Source organism: Propithecus coquereli, unplaced genomic scaffold (genome assembly GCF_000956105.1).
Source record: "Propithecus coquereli isolate 6110/MARCELLA unplaced genomic scaffold, Pcoq_1.0 Scaffold475, whole genome shotgun sequence".
Lineage (NCBI taxonomy): Eukaryota > Metazoa > Chordata > Mammalia > Primates > Indriidae > Propithecus > Propithecus coquereli.
Genome location: NW_012150563.1, coordinates 261,058 through 284,815, shown reverse-complemented (window position 1 = coordinate 284,815; position 23,758 = coordinate 261,058). Strand labels below are relative to the sequence as shown.

Sequence of the window (23,758 nt, the reverse complement as noted above, 5' to 3'; positions counted from 1 at the left end):
TGAAATGAGACAATGGTATCTAGTCTGTAGTTTTTCTTATTTATGACAAAAATCACTGCTTTGTTAAGTAGGATTTTAATGTGTCAAGAAAAATAGACATACTTTACAGAATGTAACTACATACCAGTGGTTGTTAATGTAGCCACTTGGATTCTTTCTTTTTATTTTTATAGCCTATTTCTTTTTTAAAAATTTTAATTAAATTGTGGTAAAATACACACAACACTTACCATCCTAACCATTTGTATGTGTACAGCTCAGTATCATTAAGTACCTTCACACTATGGTGCAACCAATGTCCAAAACTTTTTCATCTTACAAAATTTAAATTCTATACCCGTTAATCAACAACCACCTATGGACCCCTACGCCCAGCCCCTGGCAACCACCGTTCTACTTTCTGCTTCTGTGAATTTGACTATTCTGGATACCTCATGTGAGTAGAATCATACAATATTAGTCTTTTTGTGACTGGCTTATGTCACTTAGCATAATGTCCTCAAAGTTCATCCATGTTGTAGCATGTATCAGAATGGAAGGATTTTGTTTGAGATAAGAGAGATTAGAGACTGCATAAATTCTGAAGAGGAGAAAATTGTCACGAGGACACTTAAAGATGTATGAGAAAAAGGAAAGGATCTATGTGCGAGGTTCAGAGGAGGTGGCAGGGGATGGGATTACTAGTGTGGATGAAGGAACATTGTGATGGAAGGAAAAAGGAAAGAATAAGTATATGTACGCAAAATAGGGTTTAAGCACAGTGCTGTGAATCAAAGAGTTTCAATATGATGGCTTTGAATGTATGAATGAATAACAAAATGAATGAACAACCGCGCATTTCTATTCCATTCATTCATATTACAGAACTAGCTATCAATGGTTATCTTTAAAATCCTGGCCCTCGACCAGAACAAGGCTACATGAATGTTCTTATACTTGGAAAAAAATTTTAAGCCCTGAATTTCCTGGAGAGTGGTCAGTAGTGTGGCTTCTATATACAAGGAACAATATTAAAGATACAAAATTCACTGTCTTAGATTAACAAGCATTACGTTCCAACCAATGACTCTAAAAGACTTAGATCATAATTAACTTTCTGTGTAATTGTGACAATGGGAACCACTATATACATACCTACTGAAAATATTTCAATTGAATATAAAAAGTGGATTTTATTGGTGAGTAGGTTAACAAAAAGAAGGTGAATTTTAGCAAAAGTGCCACTTTGAAATTCTTACCAACAGTTTCTGGTCTGAGAGATGCAATGGATACCTCTGCTCCAATCAGTCCAAAAAGAAGGGGCTGGAAAACATCCCAGGCAACTGCAATTATCTTTTCAACCTCCACCTAAAAGAAAAACAAACAAAACACACACACACACACACACACACACACACACACACATTTTTACTATGTGAAGTTACCAAGAATTTTACTAATTTGAAATTTGAATCATTTGACCTGGGATAGGCTTTATTTCTGTGGCATCTATAACTGAGAAGTTAGCTCAAACGGAGCAAAAAAATTTCATGAACACATGTCTAATACAGTTAAGATATATGAGGTGCTAATTTAGCGTACTAAATATTGGTTTACAAACGGATGTTAATTATAAAGATTCTTGTAACCTTACAAGAACTCCTACTTCTAAAGACACTGTTTATGTGCATGTGTATGTGTGTACATATTGTTACAGTAGTGTTTAATAAAAGCTTGTGTTAACTTTCATTCAACAATATGATTTAGAGAGTTTACCATATAGTTACATATATCTGGAGATGCGCCTCCTTGTTGCTGCACAGTAGCAACAGTTTCAGCAACAGTCGCAGTTTCCCAGAACCTACTGACAGCGTTAAATGAGGACGTATCATATTCAGCAGTTTGGCAAAAGAAGATTACATTGTTTACCTATTTATTTTCATTTTTTCTAGTATGTTTATTAGAGTGAAGATTCTGTTTAGCTTATGAGTGTTGAAAGGCAGTGCATAGTTGAGGGCATTGGTTGGTTTATTTAATAGTCCTACTGCTATGGCGCAAAAAGTTATCTTTTCACATCATAAGGAATCAGATGATGACTTAGCTCAAACCTGCCATCCATTAACCGCAAGCCACTTGCCTCTCAGCAACTCAACTTTCTCCTTGGTAAAATGAGAAGTTTATGTTAGATAACATCTAAGATCCTTTATCATTTAATGACAATGATTAGTTCTGCCAAAACTAGGGGTCCATTTACCAGCCTCCCACATATCTTTATATTTTACTTTTTAACTTAGTTTTTAGAGTATATTATACCTAACGCTCAGACTTTAGTTGATACCTATGGCAGTGAAGAACAAGAATTAACTCTATTGATTTTAGGTTACTCAGTCATTTGTTGCCATGATTAATTGTTTACAAGAAAGTCCTCAAATGTGTTTCATATACTCAGAACACCAATGAAAGTGGAAGGGCTAAAGAGTTTTCTACATCGAATTATTTTTATTTCTAAACTGTAGACAAAGGCCACAATTTGTTTTCTGATTATAACACTTTAGACCACCAGACATAGGCTTATATATTATTAAACTGAAAGATGGGAGTGAATCACAGTGTATCACCATGTGGCTTTTTCATAATGTCAAAACTAAAATGAATTTGTTTACAAAGAAAATTAAGTCATTGAATAGGCTATGTATAAAAGAAGATGAGCCCAGGGCAGTGAATACTGTGTTTGTCATTGAAAATTAAGGCCACTTTACACATCTGTGTGCACCATTAGTAAGAATCTTCAAAAATATAAACCACTTTCAAGGATGGACAGAAGGAGAAAGTGAAGAGAAATGGAACTTTCATCATGAGTTAAACATCTGCTTAACTTGACACTTCTCTTCTTCGAGAGAACATTTCAAGATTCAGAAAATCCAAAATACTGGATCTCAAGAAAAAAATTCCGTAACTGTAAAGGTCGTTAGAAGAAATATTGAATTTGAAAGTAGATGGAAAAATAGAAGAAGCTTTTAAAAGGTGAGTATATTTGAATAAAAAAATGGCAAGACTAATGATTATAAGGAAAACCAAGTACAAAGTATACAATAATGTCAGAAAACTATAGAAACAAACAGAATTTTATAAAATACTTAGCTTTTCAAAGTATAACAACTCAACAATATTGCTATAGCACTGTAGAGTTTACAAGTGTGTTATTTCCATTTTTTCCACATAACAGTTATGACAGTTTTTTAGATATTACTACTGTCTTCATTTTACAGTTGAGAAAACTGAGTATTAGAGAAGGCAAATGACTTTATTTGGGTTGTATAACTAGAAAGTGGTAAAACTTGGATTGGGCTTCCAATCTCCATATTTTAAGTGTGATGATCTTTTTATTATATCATGCTGCTCTGGAGGTAGTCATAAAAATAATAAGGGTTATTATTTACTGAATGTATTCTGTGATCGAGCACTTTGCTAAGTGCTTCGTATAGATTATTTCACTCAATCCTCCACTCTACGAACTTGTTGCTATTATCACGCCTCATTTTAGGGAAAAGGAAATTGAAATCTGAACAGTTAGATAACTCGTACATGGTCATACACCTAGTAAGTTGTAGAATTGAGATTAGCCTGAGTAGTCTGAGTTCTTAGACGTGATGCTATAGAAAAAGAGAAGAAAAGAATCCAAACTGCACTCACTGGTTTGATGCTTCCAGAAATAGGAACTTTCCTGAGTACTAAATCAGAAAAGATGTGAAGAGTTCCTGTCACATGATAGGTGCAATGAACATTAGTTTTCTTCTTTTCTTTAGGGAACCATTTTGATGTACTCAGTATAGTCTCATCCTGGCTCTGCCACTTACTTTTTTTGATCTTAGGTCAAAGCTTGTAGACTTTATGCAGTCTATTTAATAGCTATGCGACTTGCCGTCCTCATTTGTAAAATGGGCCTAATCTCTACCTTTCAAGGTTATTGTTAAGAATAAATAAGATAACATATATATTAATTTCACTGAGAAAGATAACTTTAAGAAAAATTAAAACCATAGAGGAAGGGTCATAATAAGACATTGAAAGATGTGACTACATGAAATGTAAGATATTTGAATGTTGAGTCCGGGCGCGGTGGCTAACACAACGTAATCCTAGCACTCTGGGAGGCCGAGGCAGGTGGATCGCTCAAGGTCAGGAGTTCAAGACCATCCTGAGCAAGAGCGAGACACCGTCTCTACTAAAAATAGAAAGAAATGATCTGGACAACTAAAAAAATATATATAGAAAAAATTAGCCAGGCGTGGTGGCGCATGCCTGTAGTCCCAGCTACTCGGGAGGCTGAGGCAGGAGGATCGCTTGAGCCCAGGAGTTTGAGGTTGCTGTGAGCTAGACTGACTCTAGCCAGGGCAACAGAGCCAGACTCTGTCTCAAAAAAAAAAAAAAAAAAAAAAAATTTTTAATTTTTAAAAAAAAAAAAAAAAAAAAAAAAAAGATATTTGAATGTTGAAAATGAACAATATAAAAATGCCAAAGGGCTAATATCATTTATATAGGTGTATCTTACAGATCAATAATCACATTATACTTCAGAAGACAGTGAACAAAAGACCTGTCAAAGAAAAAAATCAAGTACCTAAATACATGAAAAACTGTTCAATTTCATTGTTAATCAGAGAAGCACAAAAGAAACAAGATACCAGTTTTTACCTATCAATATGGCTAAAGACTAAAACCAATAATATTTTAAGCCAGTGGTTCAAAATGCCCCAGATTCAGCAGCATCAGCCTCCCCTAGAAATTTTTTAGACGTGCAAATTCTCAGGCCCCACCATATAGACTGTAACAAAAATCAGAAATTTGGGGTAGGGCCCAGAACTCTAATTTAACAAGCCTTCCAGGTAATTCTGCTAAAGTTTGAGAAAACTACTCCAAGCTGATGAAGTTAAAATGAGACAGGTGCCTCATATGGTACTGGTGGAAAAGTAAATGGATACAACTCTAGAAAGCAGTTCGGCAGTATGTGTCAAGAACCTCAAAATGTTCATATTATTTGACTCCCAAATTTTACTGGTAGGAATCTGCCCTGAGGAAATGATCAAAAATGGGGCTGCAGCATAATTTAAAATAGTGGAGACTAGAAATAACCTAAATATATAGTTATGAGGAAATGGTTAAAAAACACACAAAACTATGATGTATCCGTGTGTGTGTGTTTGTATCTGTGTCTGTGTGTGGATACAGAAATGTATTAATACATAGGAGAGTTATTAGAGGTAAATATAAAAAGGATGTTAATAGTTCTATTTCTGGGCTGTGAGATTACATTGACCTTCTATGCAATCAGATGGGCTGCAGGAAATCAGAGAGAGCAACGGTTTGGTTTATGACAGTCTCTTCCATGCAACTCACATCATAGTTTTCCAGAAGAATCGTGTAACTGGACGTGATCAGTCTCCCTCTCCCTCCTCTTTCTTCCTGCGCTCACAGGCAGTGCCCACTTGCGGGAGGCACTGGTCTCCTCTTGATGTCCCTGTTGCTAAAACTACTCTTTTATGCTCTATTCCAAATGAGACGGCTCCTTCTCATTGTCTATTTTTTTTTATCCTATCATTTATGAATTCAGACACAACTTTAAATTGCAAAGTTTAGAATTTTGATGTTTTAAATGCACATGGCATGTGTTACTCAAATAGATGTCAAAATATAAAAACGTCACGCACAATGATGCTGCAGCTGTATTTTCGGGTAGTACAAGTTGCACTGGAGTCAGATAAACCTGAGCTTAAATCTCAGTGTGACTTTCCAATTTTGTGGCCGCGCACATGTTATTCAAGTCTTTCTGACTTACAGTGTCTATGAATTGGAAATTGTAATACTTTTTCGAAGGCTTTTTTTGTGTGTGAAAATAAATGGAAAATCCGCTTAGTGCCTAACACAGGGCCATACAGGGTAGCAATAAAAGTTTGTGTTCCCTTCTCTTTTTTTACCCATGACAGTATAATGAATTGGTTTTAATTTTTAAAGATTTTTTTGAGAGGTGACAACAGGAAGCATTTACCTGTTAAATTTAATTTGAAAAAACTTAATACAAGTGTATTTGAGAACTTTCCTGTAGAATAAATGAAATAAATCAAAATATTTAAATCATTACAGAGCTATTGGCTTTAGGTGGTAGAATTACAGATAATTTTTTACTTTCCCTTTCTGACTTAAAAAAAATTCTAAATTTCAACAATGACCATATACCACTTTCATACTCAAACATAAACTTTACTTTTAAAAAATTCTCTTTATTCATTTTTTTTTTTTTTTTTTGAGACAGAGTCTCACTGTGTTGCCTGGGCTAGAGTGCCGTGGCGTCAGCCTAGCTCACAGCAACCTCAAACTCATGGGCTCAAGCGATCCTCCTGCCTCAGCCTCCCGAGTAGCTGGGACTACAGGCATGCGCCACCATGCCCGGCTAGTTTTTTCTATATATTTTTAGGTGTCCGATTCATTTCTTTCCATTTTTAGTAGAGACGGGGTCTCGCTCTTGCTCAGGCTGGTTTCGAACTCCTGAGCTCAAACGATCCACCCGCCTCGGCCTCCCAGAGAGCTAGGATTACAGGCGTGAGCCACCGCGCCCGGCCTATTCATTTTTTTAATGCTGAAAAAAGGTTCCCATTAAGAAGTTAAGGGGCAGTTTATAAAATGCTAATGCCAGGCAAATGCAATAGCATCCCCTCGCGAAGTGAAAACTGTGATCTTTATCCTGCGGCAAAGGAACAGGTCAGAGTGCCTCCACAGCAGGGCACGTTCGTCAGCAGCCCGGGCCAGGAAGGTGGGCGACAGCGCTGAGTCCTCAGAGAGAATGAAGGGAGCCAGCGTGCCTCTTTGTCCCGAGCTGGGATTAGACAGAAGATGACCAGTGATGTGAGATAACCTTGTCTCAGCCCCCAAAGAAAGTGAAGCCATAAAAAAACAAAAGTTTCCATAAGAGCAAATGCTTATGAGAGAGAAGGGATGAAGAAATTCCTCTTTTAGCTTTGCTCTTGTTGGATGTTAAGTTACTTAAAGTCAGACAGTAGAATTTAATATAGGTGCTGCTAAAAAAAAAAGTACACCTGAAATAAGCCTCCTGACAAGGCAGCAAACCAGGCGTCCATCTCGTGTCTAGAGCAGGGTTTGAAAGGGATTCTTCCCTTTACCCCTCAAGACCGATCCACCTACCACTTTCCTGGGCCTCACACCCTTCTGGACACAAAGCTCCAGGCAGCCTCTACCAGCCCATCCTCACTCTAAAATGAAATGCTTGATAGTCACACTTGTCCTAACTTCATAATCACACCCTTATAGAGCGATAGCCTCCTGCTGGAATGCTGTTTACCCACAATGAAACTCTGTCTCTGGCTCATCCCCACAGAAATTCACTTGAGCATGATCATATATTGAATCTCAAGATTTATAACTATCATGTATTTTCCATATGGTATTATGTCAATTACTTCTTTAATGATTTTAATTATTTAAGTGTAATTATTTTGAATACTCTTCGGTTTTTATAAGATTATTCCAGAATGATACAGCTACATTTTGTTTAGGTCACCATCTAATTTCTTCATTAAGCAGAATAGCATATGATCCTGTGAAGTCCATAAAAATGAATCTGGAAATTAAATAAGTTACAACCAGAGAATTTCTATAATATATATTTTAAGAAAATGAATATTCTCAATGACCTTAAAAATTGGTAAGAAAAATCAAAACAACCTTATAAAAATGGGCTTCTGAATAAATTGGCTAGTAATCATATAAAAAGATGACTAGTTTTGCCCATAAAGAAATGCAAATCAGTTCAATAACAAGATACATTCCTCACGTATCTGATTATCAAAATATCTGAAGACTTAAAACAGCTGGATTAGAAAAACAGACACCCTCACGCACTGTGGGTGGAAATGTCCATTGGTGCAGCCTTCGAAAGGGCACGTTGATGCCGTCCAGAGTCTACAGGAGCATATTCTTTCATAGAGCAATCCTAGTTCTAGAAATTTCTCCTATAGAAAAACTCAAAAATACGCTACATTTTGTTGATTTTAAGATACACCTTCTCACATTTTAACATTTCTGAAATTAGGATGTTGTATCACAGTTTAATTGGCAGTATTTTCTTTTTTTCTTGGTGGCATGTAAAATAATGGTGACTTTTAGAATTGATGGAGCTTAAGCTTATTGACGCGCTGTTTGTCTTGGCAGAAAACTAGAAACAACCTAAATATCTGTTAGTAGGAGACTGGTCAAAGTACGGTATAGCTATACAATGCAATACTGTGCAGCCACTACAAAGAATAAAGAGGGCATCATGGTCGGAAGCCCATGGTATATTTTAAGTAAAGACATCAAGTTATAGATTGATACATAAGGGGAAAAAAGATGTACATTGGGTGCACATTTGTATATGTACAGAAATACAATATAATTAAAAATTGCATTAACTTGATGTTAAGAAAGTATCTGGAAAGAAAAAGTAATCTGATCAGAAAAGAGTCATGAGCAGAATTTAAAATGAAATTCACCTTCTTGCTGGCCCATCCCCGGCCTGCGAGGAACGCCATGACCAAAGTGCACAGTCCTCCTGACCCAGGGAAGCCGAGGCTCACGCTGCTGAACACGGCCAGCACGGACAGCCCCAGCACGAGGGCCGCTCTCTTGTACACGAGCTTGTCCTTTAGAAGAAAAAAAATGATTAGCTCGATTATGTCAAATGATTGATTTTTAATGATTAATTTCTCTATATCCAGGATTTAGAGGAAAATAAAAATATCTGTGTAAATAGACAAAATAAATGCATGACGTAACACTTACTTTCCTGTCCTTAACGAAAGCAGAGTTAGTACCTGTACGGATGTAGGGTCCTCTTTTAGGAACACCAGTTTACTTCCTCTGCAGTTATCAACGAAGAATTTCCCAGGACTTAATAAAGTAGCAGAAAAAGAGCATGGGCTTGGAGCCAGACAGACAAAGGTTAAAATTATAGGTTTTTTACATCATTGGCGTAGGCAGTGGCCACGTTACTTAACTCTCCAAGCTTCGTTTCCTCATCCCTGACAGCATTTACATTATAGTGTTATTATGATATTAAAGATATCATATCTTTATTATTTTCAGGCTCTCAGTTTACTCTTTTTAAGTTAATGCTCCCTTGGGTTTTTTTTTTTTTCTTCTTTCTTTTTTCTTTGTTTTTGAGACAGAGTCTCACTCTGTTGCCCGGGCTAGAGTGCCGTGGAGTCAGCCTAGCTCACAGCAACCTGAAACTCCTGGGCTCAAGCCATCCTCCTGCCTCAGCCTCCCGAGTAGCTGGGACTACAGGCATGTGCCACCACACCTGGCTAATTTTTTCTATTTTTAGTAGAGACGGGGTCTCGCTCTTGCTCAGGCTGGTCTCGAACTCCTGAGCTCGAGCGATCCTCCTCAGCCTCCCACAGTGCTAGGATTACAGGTGTGAGACCCCCGCGCCCGGCTGGCCCCCTTGGTTTTCCTTTCTAAGTCTGTGAATACCAAGAAGCTTTAAGAGGTCATAGACTGAGAGTACTGTTTTATTGTTGTTGTTGTTTTAAAGCCTAAGAACCGTGTACTTTTCTCCCTTTACATTTCCCTGTTTAGCACTTTAAACCTCTTGGTCATTTTAGAGAGCGGGTCTTTGAAAGTGCTTGACTTGCAGGCACGCAAGCTCTGGGGTGGATGGCCTGAGTTCATTCCCAGCTGTGCTGCTTTCTAGCTAGGTGACCTTGTTCAAGCCACTTATCCTGCCTATGCCTCAATTTCCCCATCAGTAAGATGGTCATGTTATTAGTACTCTCTTTATAGACTATCGTGTGGGTTGTACTGGAGCAGTGCTTCCCGACGGAACATACACTGATGACAGAAATGTCCTACGTCTGCGCTGTCTGTGGATATGTTCTTCATCTGCTCTAACCACATGTAGCTAGTGGCTGTTGCACCAAACAGAGCGGCACTAGCGGATGACTTACACACATTTGTTCATTCATTTATTTGTTTGGAGATGGGGTCTTGCTATGTTGTCCAGGATGGACTCTGACTCCTGGACTCAAGGATTCCTCCTGCCATAGCCTCCTGAGTAGCTGGGACTATAGACAGTCATCACAGTACCCGGCCAGAGGGTATTTTAATACTAAGGTATTTTAATACTAAAGGTATTTTAATACTAAAAAGGGGGACCAAAAAAGCCATTATACATTTTGGTTTAGTTCAGTATTATGGTTTTTAAAAATGTGCATATCCTATTAATTTGAAATTAATGTTATTTGTTTTGCAGTGAAATTTGAAATGTACAGAATATAAAACAGAAAAATGCCAGGACTGCATTGAAATCTTCCATGTTTAGCCATCTTCATGAATCTCATGAATAGCACTGGTACAGCAGAAAGCAATTTCAAAATGGGGGACCATTTTTTCAAACACATCCTTCAATTCAGGTGTGAGGAAAGCGTTCTAGAATGTTTGTCTAATGATATTTTAGAGCATGACTTTCCCACAGAATTTTTCTTTTACCTGGTCACTGCTTGGGAAGTACTGAATAAAAAATCCAAGAAGAGATCCAGTTGCCACACCAATAACTACCTCCAAAACTCCTCTGAGGACATTAAAAACTGTGGAGCCTGAAAAATGCACAAAAAGAAAAACTTCAGACAGAGCTTTAAGTCCGATAAATACACAAGCATTATCCGACAGCCATCAACAGAAAGCATCTAATTACACAGAAGGAAAACTTTAAAGACAGTTTCTGCTTTCCACATTCTTAAATATATGTAACTTAAAATGGCTAATAAAGTGGGCCTATTTTATAAGAAAAGTATACATGTTATTGGCGACGAATTTTTAAATAGGTACAAGGCATTTGTACGTTTACTTCAATAAAAATCTACTCGAGGGGCCTTAAGAAACTACAAAAGATCAAATTCATGATTCACAACTAATCTGTTCTGCTGTATTATATGTACAGGCTGCGGGAGTAGATAACATTTAGTTAAGTTTTCAAATTACCATTTAAGAGCTTGATTTTTTAATAATAAATGTATATTGATTTTAGTAGCTCTGATACGTACAGAATAAAACAACTTAAGAGTTTGGCAATTAAAATCAAGAATCTTCTTACTGCAATAAATGCAAAGGACTTATTCCTTTTCAAATTGATTATTCCAAAAGTAAATCTGGAAATAAATTATTTTTGAAGTTGCAATTAGAAGAGTCTTTATTTGTTGCTATACAGAGGTAAGTAGAGCCTACATTTTCCCCATAACACACAGGATTTAGGAAACTTAAAAAAAATTTTTTTGTTAGCACGTTGTGTAGAAAATTATATTAAAATTGCTACATGAATAAAACCCTTCTTCACAAATTGTTCTAAGAAAAAAATGTACTAACTAGTTTTTTTGGATTCTTGTATTATAGCAATCATCTCTTATTTAAAAAAAAATTACTTATGAAGTAATTTAATTTAGCTAGGCTAGTTCTTTGCTAAGTAATGATATGACTGTCAAAAGCATCTAGCTGTGGCAGTAGCCTTACACTCACGCTCTTACAGTAAGCAATTTACCATAAATATACAGAAAATAGCTAATTAGCTTTAGTCTCTGGTACAGCAGGGTTGTTTTAAAGAAAAAAACCTCTTGGGCAGGGTGCGGTGGCTCACACCTGTAATCCCAGCACTCTGGGAGGCTGAGGCGGGAGGATCGCTTGAGGTCAGCAGACCAGATCGAGCAAGAGCGAGACCCGTCTTTACTAGAAATAGAAAGAATTAGCCGGGCGTCCAGGCGTGCCTCTGTGGTCCCAGCTACTCGGGAGGCTGAGGCAGGAGGATCGCTTGAGCCAACGAGTTTGAGGTTGCTGTGAGCTAGGATGATGACATGGCACTTCAGCCCAGGTGACAGAGTGAGACTCTGTCTCAAAAAACAAGAAAAGAAACAAGAGAAGAGAAGAGAGGAGAGGAGAGGAGATGAGAAGAGATAAGAAAAGAAAAGAAAAGAAAAAGGAGAGGAGAGGAGAGGAGAGGGAAAAAAAGGAAAAGAAAAAAGCTTCTTGAGTCCCACCCTAAAAATTCTGATTCAGTCACTCTGGCAGGGCTTAGATCCAGGACCCCCTCTTAGTTGGTGGAGGGTCGGGGAGGGAACATCGCAGAGTCAACTAGGAAGGTTCTTCAAGCTATCCCTGTCCTCCCCACCCCCCAGATTATGAAAACTCCGACTGCCTGTGTTCTTCCTGCTCTCCCACCATGATTCCAATGCAAACTCTGTTGCTCCAAAGCTGTGGTTCCTAATTCAGGCTGCAGTGGGTCCATTCCCACAGGTTCTGATTTAATTGGTCTAAGGTAGGACTCACATAAGAGTATTTTTTAAACCCCACCCCCAGGTAATTCTAGTGTGCAGCTAAGGCTGAGAACCATCATTTTAGAGGTGTATACCAGAAAGTGGTAAGAATGTAAGTTTGGATAGATATAGCAGAGTTAAAATAAAGACAAGAGCATAGTTCTGACCTAATAGGTAACAGAGAATCCTCACTGGTTCTTGAACAATGTTTTGAGAAGAGTAATTTACCAGGGACTGGATAGAAGGCAGACTCTGGAACGATGGGAAATGGTGGGGTTCTAGGTAATCAGAATAAATCACATATAATCTTAAAATGAGACTATAATACAGGGGCTGGAGAGAACGAGAATACCTGACTTTGCAAGAAGGTGTGTTCCCACTAAAGAATCTGAAGCTAAATTTAGGCTACAATTACACTTTGTCTGTGCTATGGAGTTGCAGATTTTATTCCCAATTTTGGATTTAAGATTAAGGAATGAACTCACACTTGTGCTGTGCCAAAGGATAATAACAGTGTTGAATCACTTCTGGTCTTTTGGCTAAGATCAAGTGTAACCTGTTCTTACCAGTTTAATAGAGGTGTTGAATAATTCTGGGAGAAAAAAAATGCCTTAAGTTCCTCTTTTATTACTACTTGAAACAAAATATATCCAATTTAATATATTGAGTATGAATGACACCCACTAAAATCATTGCTGTTATTACACATAAAATATTAAAGATGAGAGAACAGAAACTTTTCCTATTTTTAAAGCATGCTGTTCCTTCCACTTGGACGGCTCTCTGTCATTTGTGCTCATTGAAGAACCTCCTCATCCTTTGTGTGAAGTTTCTAGCACTAAACTTTCCCAGCTCAATCCAAGCAGAACAGTTCTCCTCCTTCTCTAAACCTCGCTGCCTTTCCCAGCGCCCCTTACTCACCTCCCACATGCTACTTGAGCAGCCTATTAATGCATCCAGGGGGAGCGAGGGAGTAAAGAGAGGCGGCTTCGGGTTCCTCCATAGCTGCAGAATCCTGGTGTTGTTTTCCCTATTTTTAATTTGCCTTAATTATCAAGCAAATAAGCCACGCTTATAACACTTTAACCTATGTCTGGAGAGCACAGGAGCACACGCGCTGCGAACTGATCAGTCTACCTGTGGAGAAGGCCATGCCCAAGCACGTGTTGAAGCCTGTGATGGCCAGAATGTCGTCGAAGCTGCCGGCAGCCATAAGCAAGGTCGGGATGCCCTTGTCGACACCGTAGCCTCCTCCCTGCAGAAGGAGCATCGAGGGCACCACGACGGCGGGAGAAACAGCACCTAAAACAAAACTAAGCAGGCAGCGCTGTAAACGTTCATGGCACTACCTTACTCATCATTATGTTTTCATTATAATAAGCGCCCCTATTTTAAAGGTTACACTTTGGACAGCTACAGTCTTTCAAATAGCAGGGAAGCACCGAACCAGAAACATACAAACACAAAAGTTCTGAGAGAGCGCTGGTTCCCAAAGTGTGGTAGGGACAACCTGCTTTGGAACTGCCTGGGCTGCCTAAGAATATACATATGCACGAGTGGAATAGAAGGCCGAACGGGGCTGAGCCCCAGACACTGCCTTTTTTTTAAACAAAACATTTACGTTATGAGGTTTCTAAGACATTGCCATGGACTTTCTGGATGGGAGCCTAGTGATGCTGTGCCTTCTAGCAGGGCTTGGTATACACAGTAGGACAACAGATTAGAAGGGGAAGACCACGATAACAGTGACAGCGAGGCTAATAACAACAGCAGTTGTGACAGTGGAAAATGTTTTATAGTGCTTACTGTGTACCAAGCCCCATTTTGAGCACTTTACATATATTAACTAATTTAATCCTCATAACAACCCTATGAGATACACGTAATATATCTACCTTCATTTTGCAAATGAGGAAATTGAGGCGCAGGGAGATTAAATAACCTGTCAATGATTGCATACTGGAAAATCACAGAGCTGGGATTTGATTCCAGGCAGTAGAGCTCCAGAGTCTTAACTACGAGAAATGAGAATTTCTTTTCTTTTGTTTTCTTTCTTTCTTTTTTTTTTTTTACGGACGAGGTCTCGTTACGTTGCCCAGGTTGGAATGTATTAATAGTGGCTATTCACAGGCAAGATCATGGCTCACTAGAGCCTCGAACTCCTGGCCTAAGCGATCCTCCCACCTCAGCCTCCCGAGTAGCTGGGACTGCAGGCATGCCCTGCCATGTCTCGCTGAGAAGTAAGAACTCCACACTTCTTGCCCACTTATTAGCACTAAATTCTTACTAAGTCTTTTCTTATTTATTTACTTCTCATGGCTCTTAACCACTGGAAGTAAAAAACTGACAGTGGCAGGAAGAGACGGCAGAGCCATGGAGCCATAACAGTCTGGGGGCAGCAGGAACACGGCGACAGCTGTCGACGGCATCACTGTGTTTATTCTCTGTGTCGCTGTGCAGACTTTGGGGTGAGATCAAGTGTCTCTCTCACAGGCATGGAATTGGGTGTAGACAAAAGACCATCACTTCTTCAGTAGTCTGAATAGTAGGTGCTAACTTTTATAGTTAGTACCTACAAAGATGCAGGCTGTATTTTTAAGTTAGAATACTTAGATTATGCTGGAATATCTATGTTGCATTTTCCGGAGTCCTTAAGAAAATTGTACCATGCATTCTCTTGTATGGAATCAGTGAAAGTCCTAAATGTCTCTGCATATTTTTATGCGATAAAGAAACAGTCATTACCCCAGTATAAATGCCCATTGCCAGGGCAAACCCATTAGGAAGTGGGCAAGAAGAGCGGACGTGCACGCCTCTATGACACAAGGACCCATGGACAGTCTGACACAGACACCCTTCAGCTTCTTCAGGGCCTGAAACATAAAAACGGACATAATAGCAGAGTTCTCTGAAGACATGCAGAGAAGACCTTCAACGCTTTCCCTTTAGTATTTGGACCATGCTTGGGTCATCATGGATTTTCCAGGTGATGAGTTTTATTTAACTAACATTTCAGCATTCTAAGTATTTTGGAGAAAGCTTATTGAGTCCTCATAGCAACCCTATGAGATAGGTAATATTATTATCCCCATTTTTAGATGTCCCCATCTGAAAAGGCGACAGGTTAAAGTCATTTGCCCAAGATCATAAAACTGTGAGTGGTGTGGCCAGGACCGAGCCCAGGCAGGCTGCTTCCAGAGTCTGTGCTCATAATCCCCACGCCAGCTGATTTAACCCTCTCCGTGTTAGTTTTATGTACAGTTTGTGGTCCCAGAATGGGGCCAGGGTAAACAGTCTCGTCCCTTAAGAACATTCATTGCAGGGGAAAGGGCAACATACATAACCTAAACATCCGTACCCCCATAATATGCTGAAATTAAAAAAAAAAAGCCTAATAAAACTTTTATGAAAAGGAAAAAAAAAAAAAGAACATTCATTGCTGTATTCAAAAACATACATGAAAAAAAGCATTTAAAAAAATCATATTTGAGACTCCTTCTAAATACTAGGCAGTTTCTTAAGCCAGTATAGTTAACACCTAAACACTTGTATAGGGCTTTGCACACCAAAAGTATGTTGTTTTCTTCTTCACGACCATTATTCATAACCATATCCTCTATCTCTGCCAGAGAAAAGGGGAGCTTTTTTCTTGGTGCTGTCCCCACAGACAGACTCCACCTTTCTCCAAGAAAAAGTACAGGAACATCTTTTGGGTTCTTGTGAAGCACAAGGTCCTATTTGCAAAACAATCTTCATGAAATAAATTCTATTCTCTTCCTGAGAACGTCATGCAAAGTATCCAAATCCATTTCCTAAACCTCAGCGATTCTCAATGGTTGGAGTATTGGAGGAACAAAATTCCTGTTCAATAATTAGAAACTTACACTTCATACCTTTGAATCTAGACCAAGGCCAGCACGAACCAGTATGATAGACAGGGCTATGCTTCTCAAAGAGGAAGACCACTTATGCTTGATCTGCACATTATCACTGATGACCGGAATATTTCTGATGAGGAACCCGGCAAGCAGCATGCCTCGAATGGAGAAATCAAACAAGTCTAGTTAGTTTTCAAATACAGAAAATATTTTTCAGCACTTTAGATGTGAAAGAGACGACTAGATAAACCTAGGTACCACTTCCCTTATGTGGAGTCCTTGGATGAATTAAGTTGAACTTTTAATTCTAAAAAATTAAAATAATATGATAAATTAGAGGCTCGAAGAACAGACTTAAATGGGCAGATAAAAAGACGGATTAGAAGAATTAATATTCCCAAAATAGCCGAGCCTCAAAGGGAGAAAAAAGATGCAGCATTTGGATAGAGTGCATGATCAAATTCTAAACATAAAATGTTTTAAGTCAATGCCAGTTCATCATCCCTTTGTATGCAAACAGCAAATAGATCTGGAAATCATTTGCTATGTCCGGTTACCTCAAACATCGATGAAACTTACACGGGTTCTATTTTACCTTCAAACTGGATAATTTCATGAGAAGCGCACGTCCTACTTTGCAAAGGCTTTAGAAGCGAGTTACAGTGAAATAGAGATTTCCTTGTCACATCAGCTGGTGACTCTTCTTTCATTGAGTCATTCAACACCCACGGAACGCCCTCGGTAGTCCTGCACTGCAGCAGGCACCAGGGATGTAATGACGGACCAAGACCACGCACTGTGCCTCAACAAGCTTTCAACCTCCGGGGGAAGAAAACAAACCGACCATCCCAAGTTTATGAAAGCATGAGGGGGTGTTCTGTGAACTGAGACAGGAAGGGAGAGTAAGAAGGGGCAAGGGGAATGGCTGGTGGAGTTGAGAAGTTTCTGGAAGAGACAGTTTATTCAAAGGTACAAGAAAAAGTCACACATTCTGGAAATCGCAAGCAGTTAAGGTGTAACTGAGGAAATTTAGTAGTTTGTGAAGGGATTCTGCCTTCTTTGATACCACAGGCCCGTACAAAGGGAAAGATTTCTGGCAGAGACGGTGAGGCTTCTGCCCTCCACGCGTCTCCAGCCGGACCCTCTTCTCACCGCGTCCTCATAAGCACCACACTTCAAATGACTAAATATACTAAAGTCAGCACATTCTGTGATGCGAGATATGAGAACAGAGACAAACTGCAAGTAAAGCTTTTTGTGACTTGCTCCAGGCCCCATTAGGCAGGAAAGCGGCACTTCCAGGCATCTCTCCTCACTGCCATTTAATCCGGAAGAAAGTCTCTAAGTTCTGAATTCTGTAGTGATGGTCTTTCTAGAATGTATATTGGGCAGTAGTGTGAACACGCCTGTTTTTAGAAGAAATAATGATGAGAGTAATACATGCACATGGTAAAATCAAAACATCGCCGACAGAGGTACACGCTGTACCCCACCTGCAGCTTTCTGTTTCCTTGTCCTTCCAGAAAGTTTCTATACCTAGTCAAGCACGCTCCGGTGTGCATGTGTGTATATGCTCTCTTGTGCTGGACACGAATAAGAGCACGCTTATACCATACTGTGCAACTCGCTTTTTTCCCCTTAATAATATATCCCACAGAAGCACATAGATATTTACTTTATCCTCTTTAATAGCTGCAATGGTATCTCACCATAATTTTTGGACCATTAACCTATTCATTAATAGAATCTAAAGAACTTTTCAGATTTTTCATTATAAACAGTACTGAAATGAGCACATTTCATACATCGAGTATTTATTAAGTGCCTATTACATGCTAGCCCCATCGAGATCGTGGTAATACAGGGGTGAGTTAGACCAACATGGTCCTTGTCCAAATGGAGCTTATATATTCGTAGGTCTATATAAGTATATCCACACGATTAACTCCTAGTAGTGGAAATGTTAAGACCCACTATACAGGCGTATGTAATTTTTATAGATATTGCTGAGTTACCAGCCAAAAACATGCCGCACTGATGTTTACATTCTGTTAATATGGCAATAGCTCTTCACTGAAATTTAAAATGTAGATCTAAACCAGATCTAAATTGAATATAGCATATAACAACCTGAAATCAAAAGGAACAATAGGAGAAGCCCCAAGATGGCAGATGAGAAAAGCTGCCAGCCAGAGTGTCTCTGCAAAAAAGATAGATTTTAGAAGAAAGAGAAAGAAATAAACTGGCAGAGAAACATAGATCGGGTGAGGGTCGGAAGGAAGGGCGCCTGAAACTACAGGAGACTCCACGGGAAGACGTGGGTTGCGGAGGAGAACTGGAAGGAGAAAGGTCCCGAGAGGCTTGGAGACCAGCGACAAGGGTAGGTGGAGCGGTTGACTTCCCCCTCCCTTGCATCGCGGACTGCTGGTGGCTCCTGAGCGGCCGGAGAGACCTGCAGACACCAGCCCAGAGACGGCTGCCGCCAGTGAGCAGCGGCCTCTTGCGGACTCAGCGCCGGGCTCCCAGCCCCCTTGGGACACCTCCCCGGGCGCAGACCCGAGCCTAGCGGCAGACGCCATAGTGCTCCGTTCTCTCCTTCCCCCTCCCTACCCGTGTGTGCCCAGAGAGACAATTTAGCCGTCACACGGAGGCATCTCCAAGGAACGGGACCTTTCCTTTTGGGGCCCTACAGCAGACTGAGGGGCACTCAGACTGCGAGTTCCCTACCCGCCAGCCCTCCCAGGTGCTACTTGCCGGGGGACTCCAGGAGAGTGGGGCAAATCCCGAGGTGGAGTGAAATCGATCCAGCTTGGGCACCCTGTAGGTGATTCAAGACCAGCACCTCTCCCCCTGGCAGGGTCAGGGATTGATCTCCAGGGTCCAGGGGTCAGACCTGCAGACCAGACTCCACACACTAAGGTCACGATTGCATTGCCCCAGGGCACAGAAGGGATATTTGTGAACCAGCCTACTGAGGAGTGTGCGCCTTCAGGGGCACTTCAGCGTGCCTGAGCGGCAACCCTCCTCCCAAAAGAGGGCTGTGCACTCAGCTCAGGCTGGGACCCTGGGTAGGGACCCTCCCGGCCCATGTCACAGCCAGGGGAGATCCATTGGTCTGAGGTCCTGTCTGCTGGCAGAGGCTTGGGAGAAACCACGTAATAGGGGAGGGTGGAAAGGAGCGAGACCTGCTCCAGACTGCAGGTCTCAGACAGCCCCACCCTGCACATGCAGACTTTTCAGCTGAATGGAGCCATTTCGGCCCCTCCCTGGTAGCTTTTCACAGAGGCAAAGAACAGACCTTTGACCCCTGCTAACAGCATTTGTGGAGCTTGAGAGCAGGCTCACCCAACCCAGCTCTGCCCAGACTCACTCTGAGACCTGCCTCCACTGAGGGGGAGAATAAGGACACACCTGGAAGTCCCAGGACCCTACCACCACCCGAGGCACAAGAGGGCCTCTCCAGAGGAACAAGAGCTGGTAACAGGACCCAAAAACAACACTGCAGCTAGCTCCTCCCAGCAAGTGCCACCTACTGACAGGGAGGTCATTTTGCACACACTTTTACTGCATCTACTGACTCATCATAAAGGATGTGGTCGAATCTCACCCATAAACACCACCTACTGGCTCAGAGACTAAACAGGGCGTGTCATTATTCAAATGAAAATCTAAAGGCAAGAAGGAACAACTGATCCAGATGAGAAGGAACCAGCAAAATAACTCTGGAAGTATGAAGAATCAAACGGAAAGCACACCCCCAAAGAGGAACACCAGCTCCCCAGAAACTGACATTAACCAAACTCAGAACACTAAAATGACAGAATAATAATTTCAAACATGGATTGTAAGAAAACTCAGTGATATGCAAGAAAAAATGGATAACCAACACAAAGAAACTACAAAAAGAAATCCAGGACTTGGAAGAAAAATTCACTAAAGAAATTGAATTATTAAAGAAAAATCAAACTGAACTCCTGGAAATGAAGAATTTATTCAAGGAACTACAAAATGCAGTGGAAAGCCTCAAGAACAGGGTAGATCAAACGGAAGAAAGAATCTCAGAGATTGAAGATAACACCTTCCAATTAAAAAAGTCAGTCATAGAGATAGAGCAGAGGAATAAGAGAAAAGAGCAAAGCCTACAAGAAATGTGGGATTATGTGAAGAAGCGTAATGTGAGAGTTATAGGCATCCCTGAGGGTGACGAAGAAGACATGCAAGGGTTGGATAAGCTATTTGAAGATATAATAGAGGAAAATTTCCCAGGCCTTGCTAAAAATCTAGATATCCAGGTACAAGAAGCTTAAAGGACCCCTGGAAGATTCAATGCAAACAGGAAAACACCACACCATGCAGTCATCAGACTGACCAAAATATCCACTAAAGAGACCCTTCTATGAGCTGTAAGGCAAAAGAAACAAGTAACATACAAAGGAAAGCCTATCTGAATAATGCCAGACTTCTCAACTGAAATCTTACAAGCAAGAAGAGACTGGGGCCCCATTCTCACTCTTCTGAAACAGAATAATGCTCAGCTGAGAATCTTGTACCCTTAAAAACTAAGTTTTGTATATGAAGGAGAAATAAAGACATTCTCAGATAAGCAAAGACTGAGGGAATTCACCAAGACAAGACCAGCACCCCAAGAAGTACTTAAAACAGAGTTACACACAGATCAGCACAAGAAACATTCACAAATGTAAATCCACTCAAAAGCTAAAGATCAAAGACCAGATACCACAATGGCTCAAGAGAGAAAACAAAACAGCAAATTTCAACCCAATAGGATGAAAAGAGATTTGCGTCACCTATCAGTTCTCTCAATAAATGTGAATGGCTTGAACTCCCCACTCAAGAGACATAGGCTGGCCGAATGGATAAATAAATACAAGCCAACCATCTGCTGTCTTCAGGAAACATATCTAACCTGCCATGACGGATTTATACTAAACGTAAAGGGGTGGAAATTAATATTTCAAGAAATGGAAGCCAAAAGAAGGCTGGCATGGCAGTTTTGATTTCAGATAACTTAGTTTTTAAACTGACAAAAGTAATGAAAGACAAAGAGGGTCACTATATAATAGTGAAGGGTATAGTTTGACAAGAAGACATAACAATTCTAAATATGTATGCACTCAAATTAGGTGCACCCAGATTCATAAAGCAAACTCTACTTGATCTAAACAAATTGATAAACAGCAACACCATAATAGTCGGAGACTTCAACACCCCACTGACAACACAGGACAGATCCTCCAAACAAAAAATTAACAAAGAAATAATGGACTTAAACAGAACTCTAGAACAAATGGGCCTGACTGACATTTACAGGACATTCTACCCCAAAATCACTGAATATACGTTCTTCTCATCAGCTCATGGGACATTTTCTAAGATTGACCATATCCTAGCACACAAATCATGCCTCAAAAAATTTTAAAAAATAGAAATTATACTATGTATCTTCTCAGACCACAGTGGAATAAAAGTAGAAATCAACCCCAACAGAAACTATCATTTCTACACAAAGTCGTGGAAACTAAACAACCTTCTGCTGGACAATTACTTCATAAATGAGCACATCAGGATGGAAATCAAAAGATTCTCTGAACGAAATGACTATGGAGACACAACTTACCAAAATATGTGGGACACAGCTAAAGCAGTCCTGAGAGGAAAATTTATTTCCATAAATGCCTATATCCAAAAGACAGAAAGATCACCAATAGACAACCTAATGAATCAACTTGAAGAGCTGGAAAAAGAAGAACAGATGGACCCCAAACCCAGCAGAAGAAGTGAAATTAATAAGATCAAATCAGAACTAGATGAAATTGACAACAAGAAAACTATATGGAAGATTAATAAAACAAAAAGTTGGTTCTTGGAAAAAATAAACGAAATTGACATGCCTTTGGCTAGACTAACAAAAAGCAGAAAAGAAAAATCTCTAATAAGCTCCATCAGGAACAAAAAAGTAGAAATTACAACTGATGCTATGGAGATACAAGATAGAATCTGTGAATACTACAAAAACCTTTATGCACACAAACTGGAAAATGTAAAGGAAATGAACAAATTTTCAGAAATACACAGCCTCCCTAGGCTCAACCAGGAATAGAATACCTGAACAGACCGATATCAAGTACTGAAATTGAAACAGCAATAAAAAACCTACCTAACAAGAAAAGTCCTGGACCAGATTGTTTCACACCCAAATTTTACCACACCTACAAAGAAGAACTGGTGCCTATCCTGCAGAAATTATTCCACAACATCGAGAAGGATGGAATCCTCCCCAACACATTTTATGAAGCCAACATAACCCTGATACCAAAACCATTTCGGCCCCAGGAAAGGGGGCCGAAACCAGGAAAGGACACAACAAAAAAAGAAAACTACAGACCAATATCCCTTATGAATATAGATGCAAAAATTCTCAACAAAATCCTAGCAAACCGAATCCAGGTGCTTATCAAGAAAATAATCCATTACGACCAAGTGGGCTTCATCCCAGAGATGCAGGGATGGTTCAACATATACAAATCTATAAATGTAATTCTCCATATAAACAGAAGCAAAAACAAAGACCATATGATCCTCTCAATAGATGCAGAAAAAACATTTGAAAAAATTCACCACCTTTTTATGATAAGATCGCTTAACAAAATAGGCATAGATGGGGTTTACCTAAAAATGATACAAGCCATATATGACAAACCCACAGCCAACATCATACTGAATCGGGAAAAATTGAAAGCATTCCCACTTAGAACTGGAACCAGACAAGGTTGCCCATATTTCCACTTCCATTCAACATAGTGCTGGAAGTCCTTGCTACAGCAATTAGACAAGAGAGCAGAATTAAGGGCGTCCAAATGGGGGCAGAAGAGATCAAACTCTCACTCTTTGCTGATGATATGATATCATATCTAGAAAACCCCAAGGATTCAACCAAGAGACTCCTGGAATTGATAAATGAATTCAGTAAAGTCTCCAGATACAAAATCAATACACACAAATCAGAGACATTCATATATGCCAATAACAGTCAGAGAATCAAATCAAAGACTCAATACTCTTCACAATAGCAACAAAGAAAATAAAGTACCTAGGAATATATTTAACTAAGGAGGTAAAAGACCTCTACAGGGAGAACTATGAAACACTGAGAAAGGAAATAGCAGAGGATGTAAACAGGCGGAAAACCATACCATGTTCGTGGGTTCGCAAAATCAACATTGTTATAATGTCTATACTACCCAAAGTGATCTACAGATTCAACGCAATCCCTATTAAAATTCCAACATCATTTTTCACGGATATAGAAAAAATAATTTTATGCTTCATATGGAACCAGAGAAGACCCTGTATAGCAAAAGCAATCCTAGGCAATAAAAACAAAATGGGAGGTATCAATCTACCGGACTTCAAACTATACTACAAGGCTATCGTAATGAAAACAGCTTGGTACTGGCACAAGAACAGGAATATTGACCAGTGGAACAGAACTGAGAACCCAGATATAAAACCATCCTCATATAGCCA

General features: G+C 39.7%; 1 protein-coding gene across 1 annotated transcript in view; it reads right to left on the bottom strand.

Moving 5' to 3' along the window:
• SLC9B2 (solute carrier family 9, subfamily B (NHA2, cation proton antiporter 2), member 2) overlaps positions 1–23,758 on the bottom strand; it is a 60,673-nt gene that overhangs the window by 6,730 nt on the left and 30,185 nt on the right. Inside the window, exons 5-10 of the mRNA XM_012655377.1 lie at positions 16,226–16,368; positions 15,078–15,205; positions 13,470–13,645; positions 10,519–10,625; positions 8,523–8,672; positions 1,239–1,347 (exon numbers count right to left, since the gene is read on the bottom strand). Coding sequence (XP_012510831.1) covers positions 1,239–1,347; positions 8,523–8,672; positions 10,519–10,625; positions 13,470–13,645; positions 15,078–15,205; positions 16,226–16,368 — 813 coding nt within the window. The remainder of the gene's footprint in view (positions 1–1,238; positions 1,348–8,522; positions 8,673–10,518; positions 10,626–13,469; positions 13,646–15,077; positions 15,206–16,225; positions 16,369–23,758) is intronic.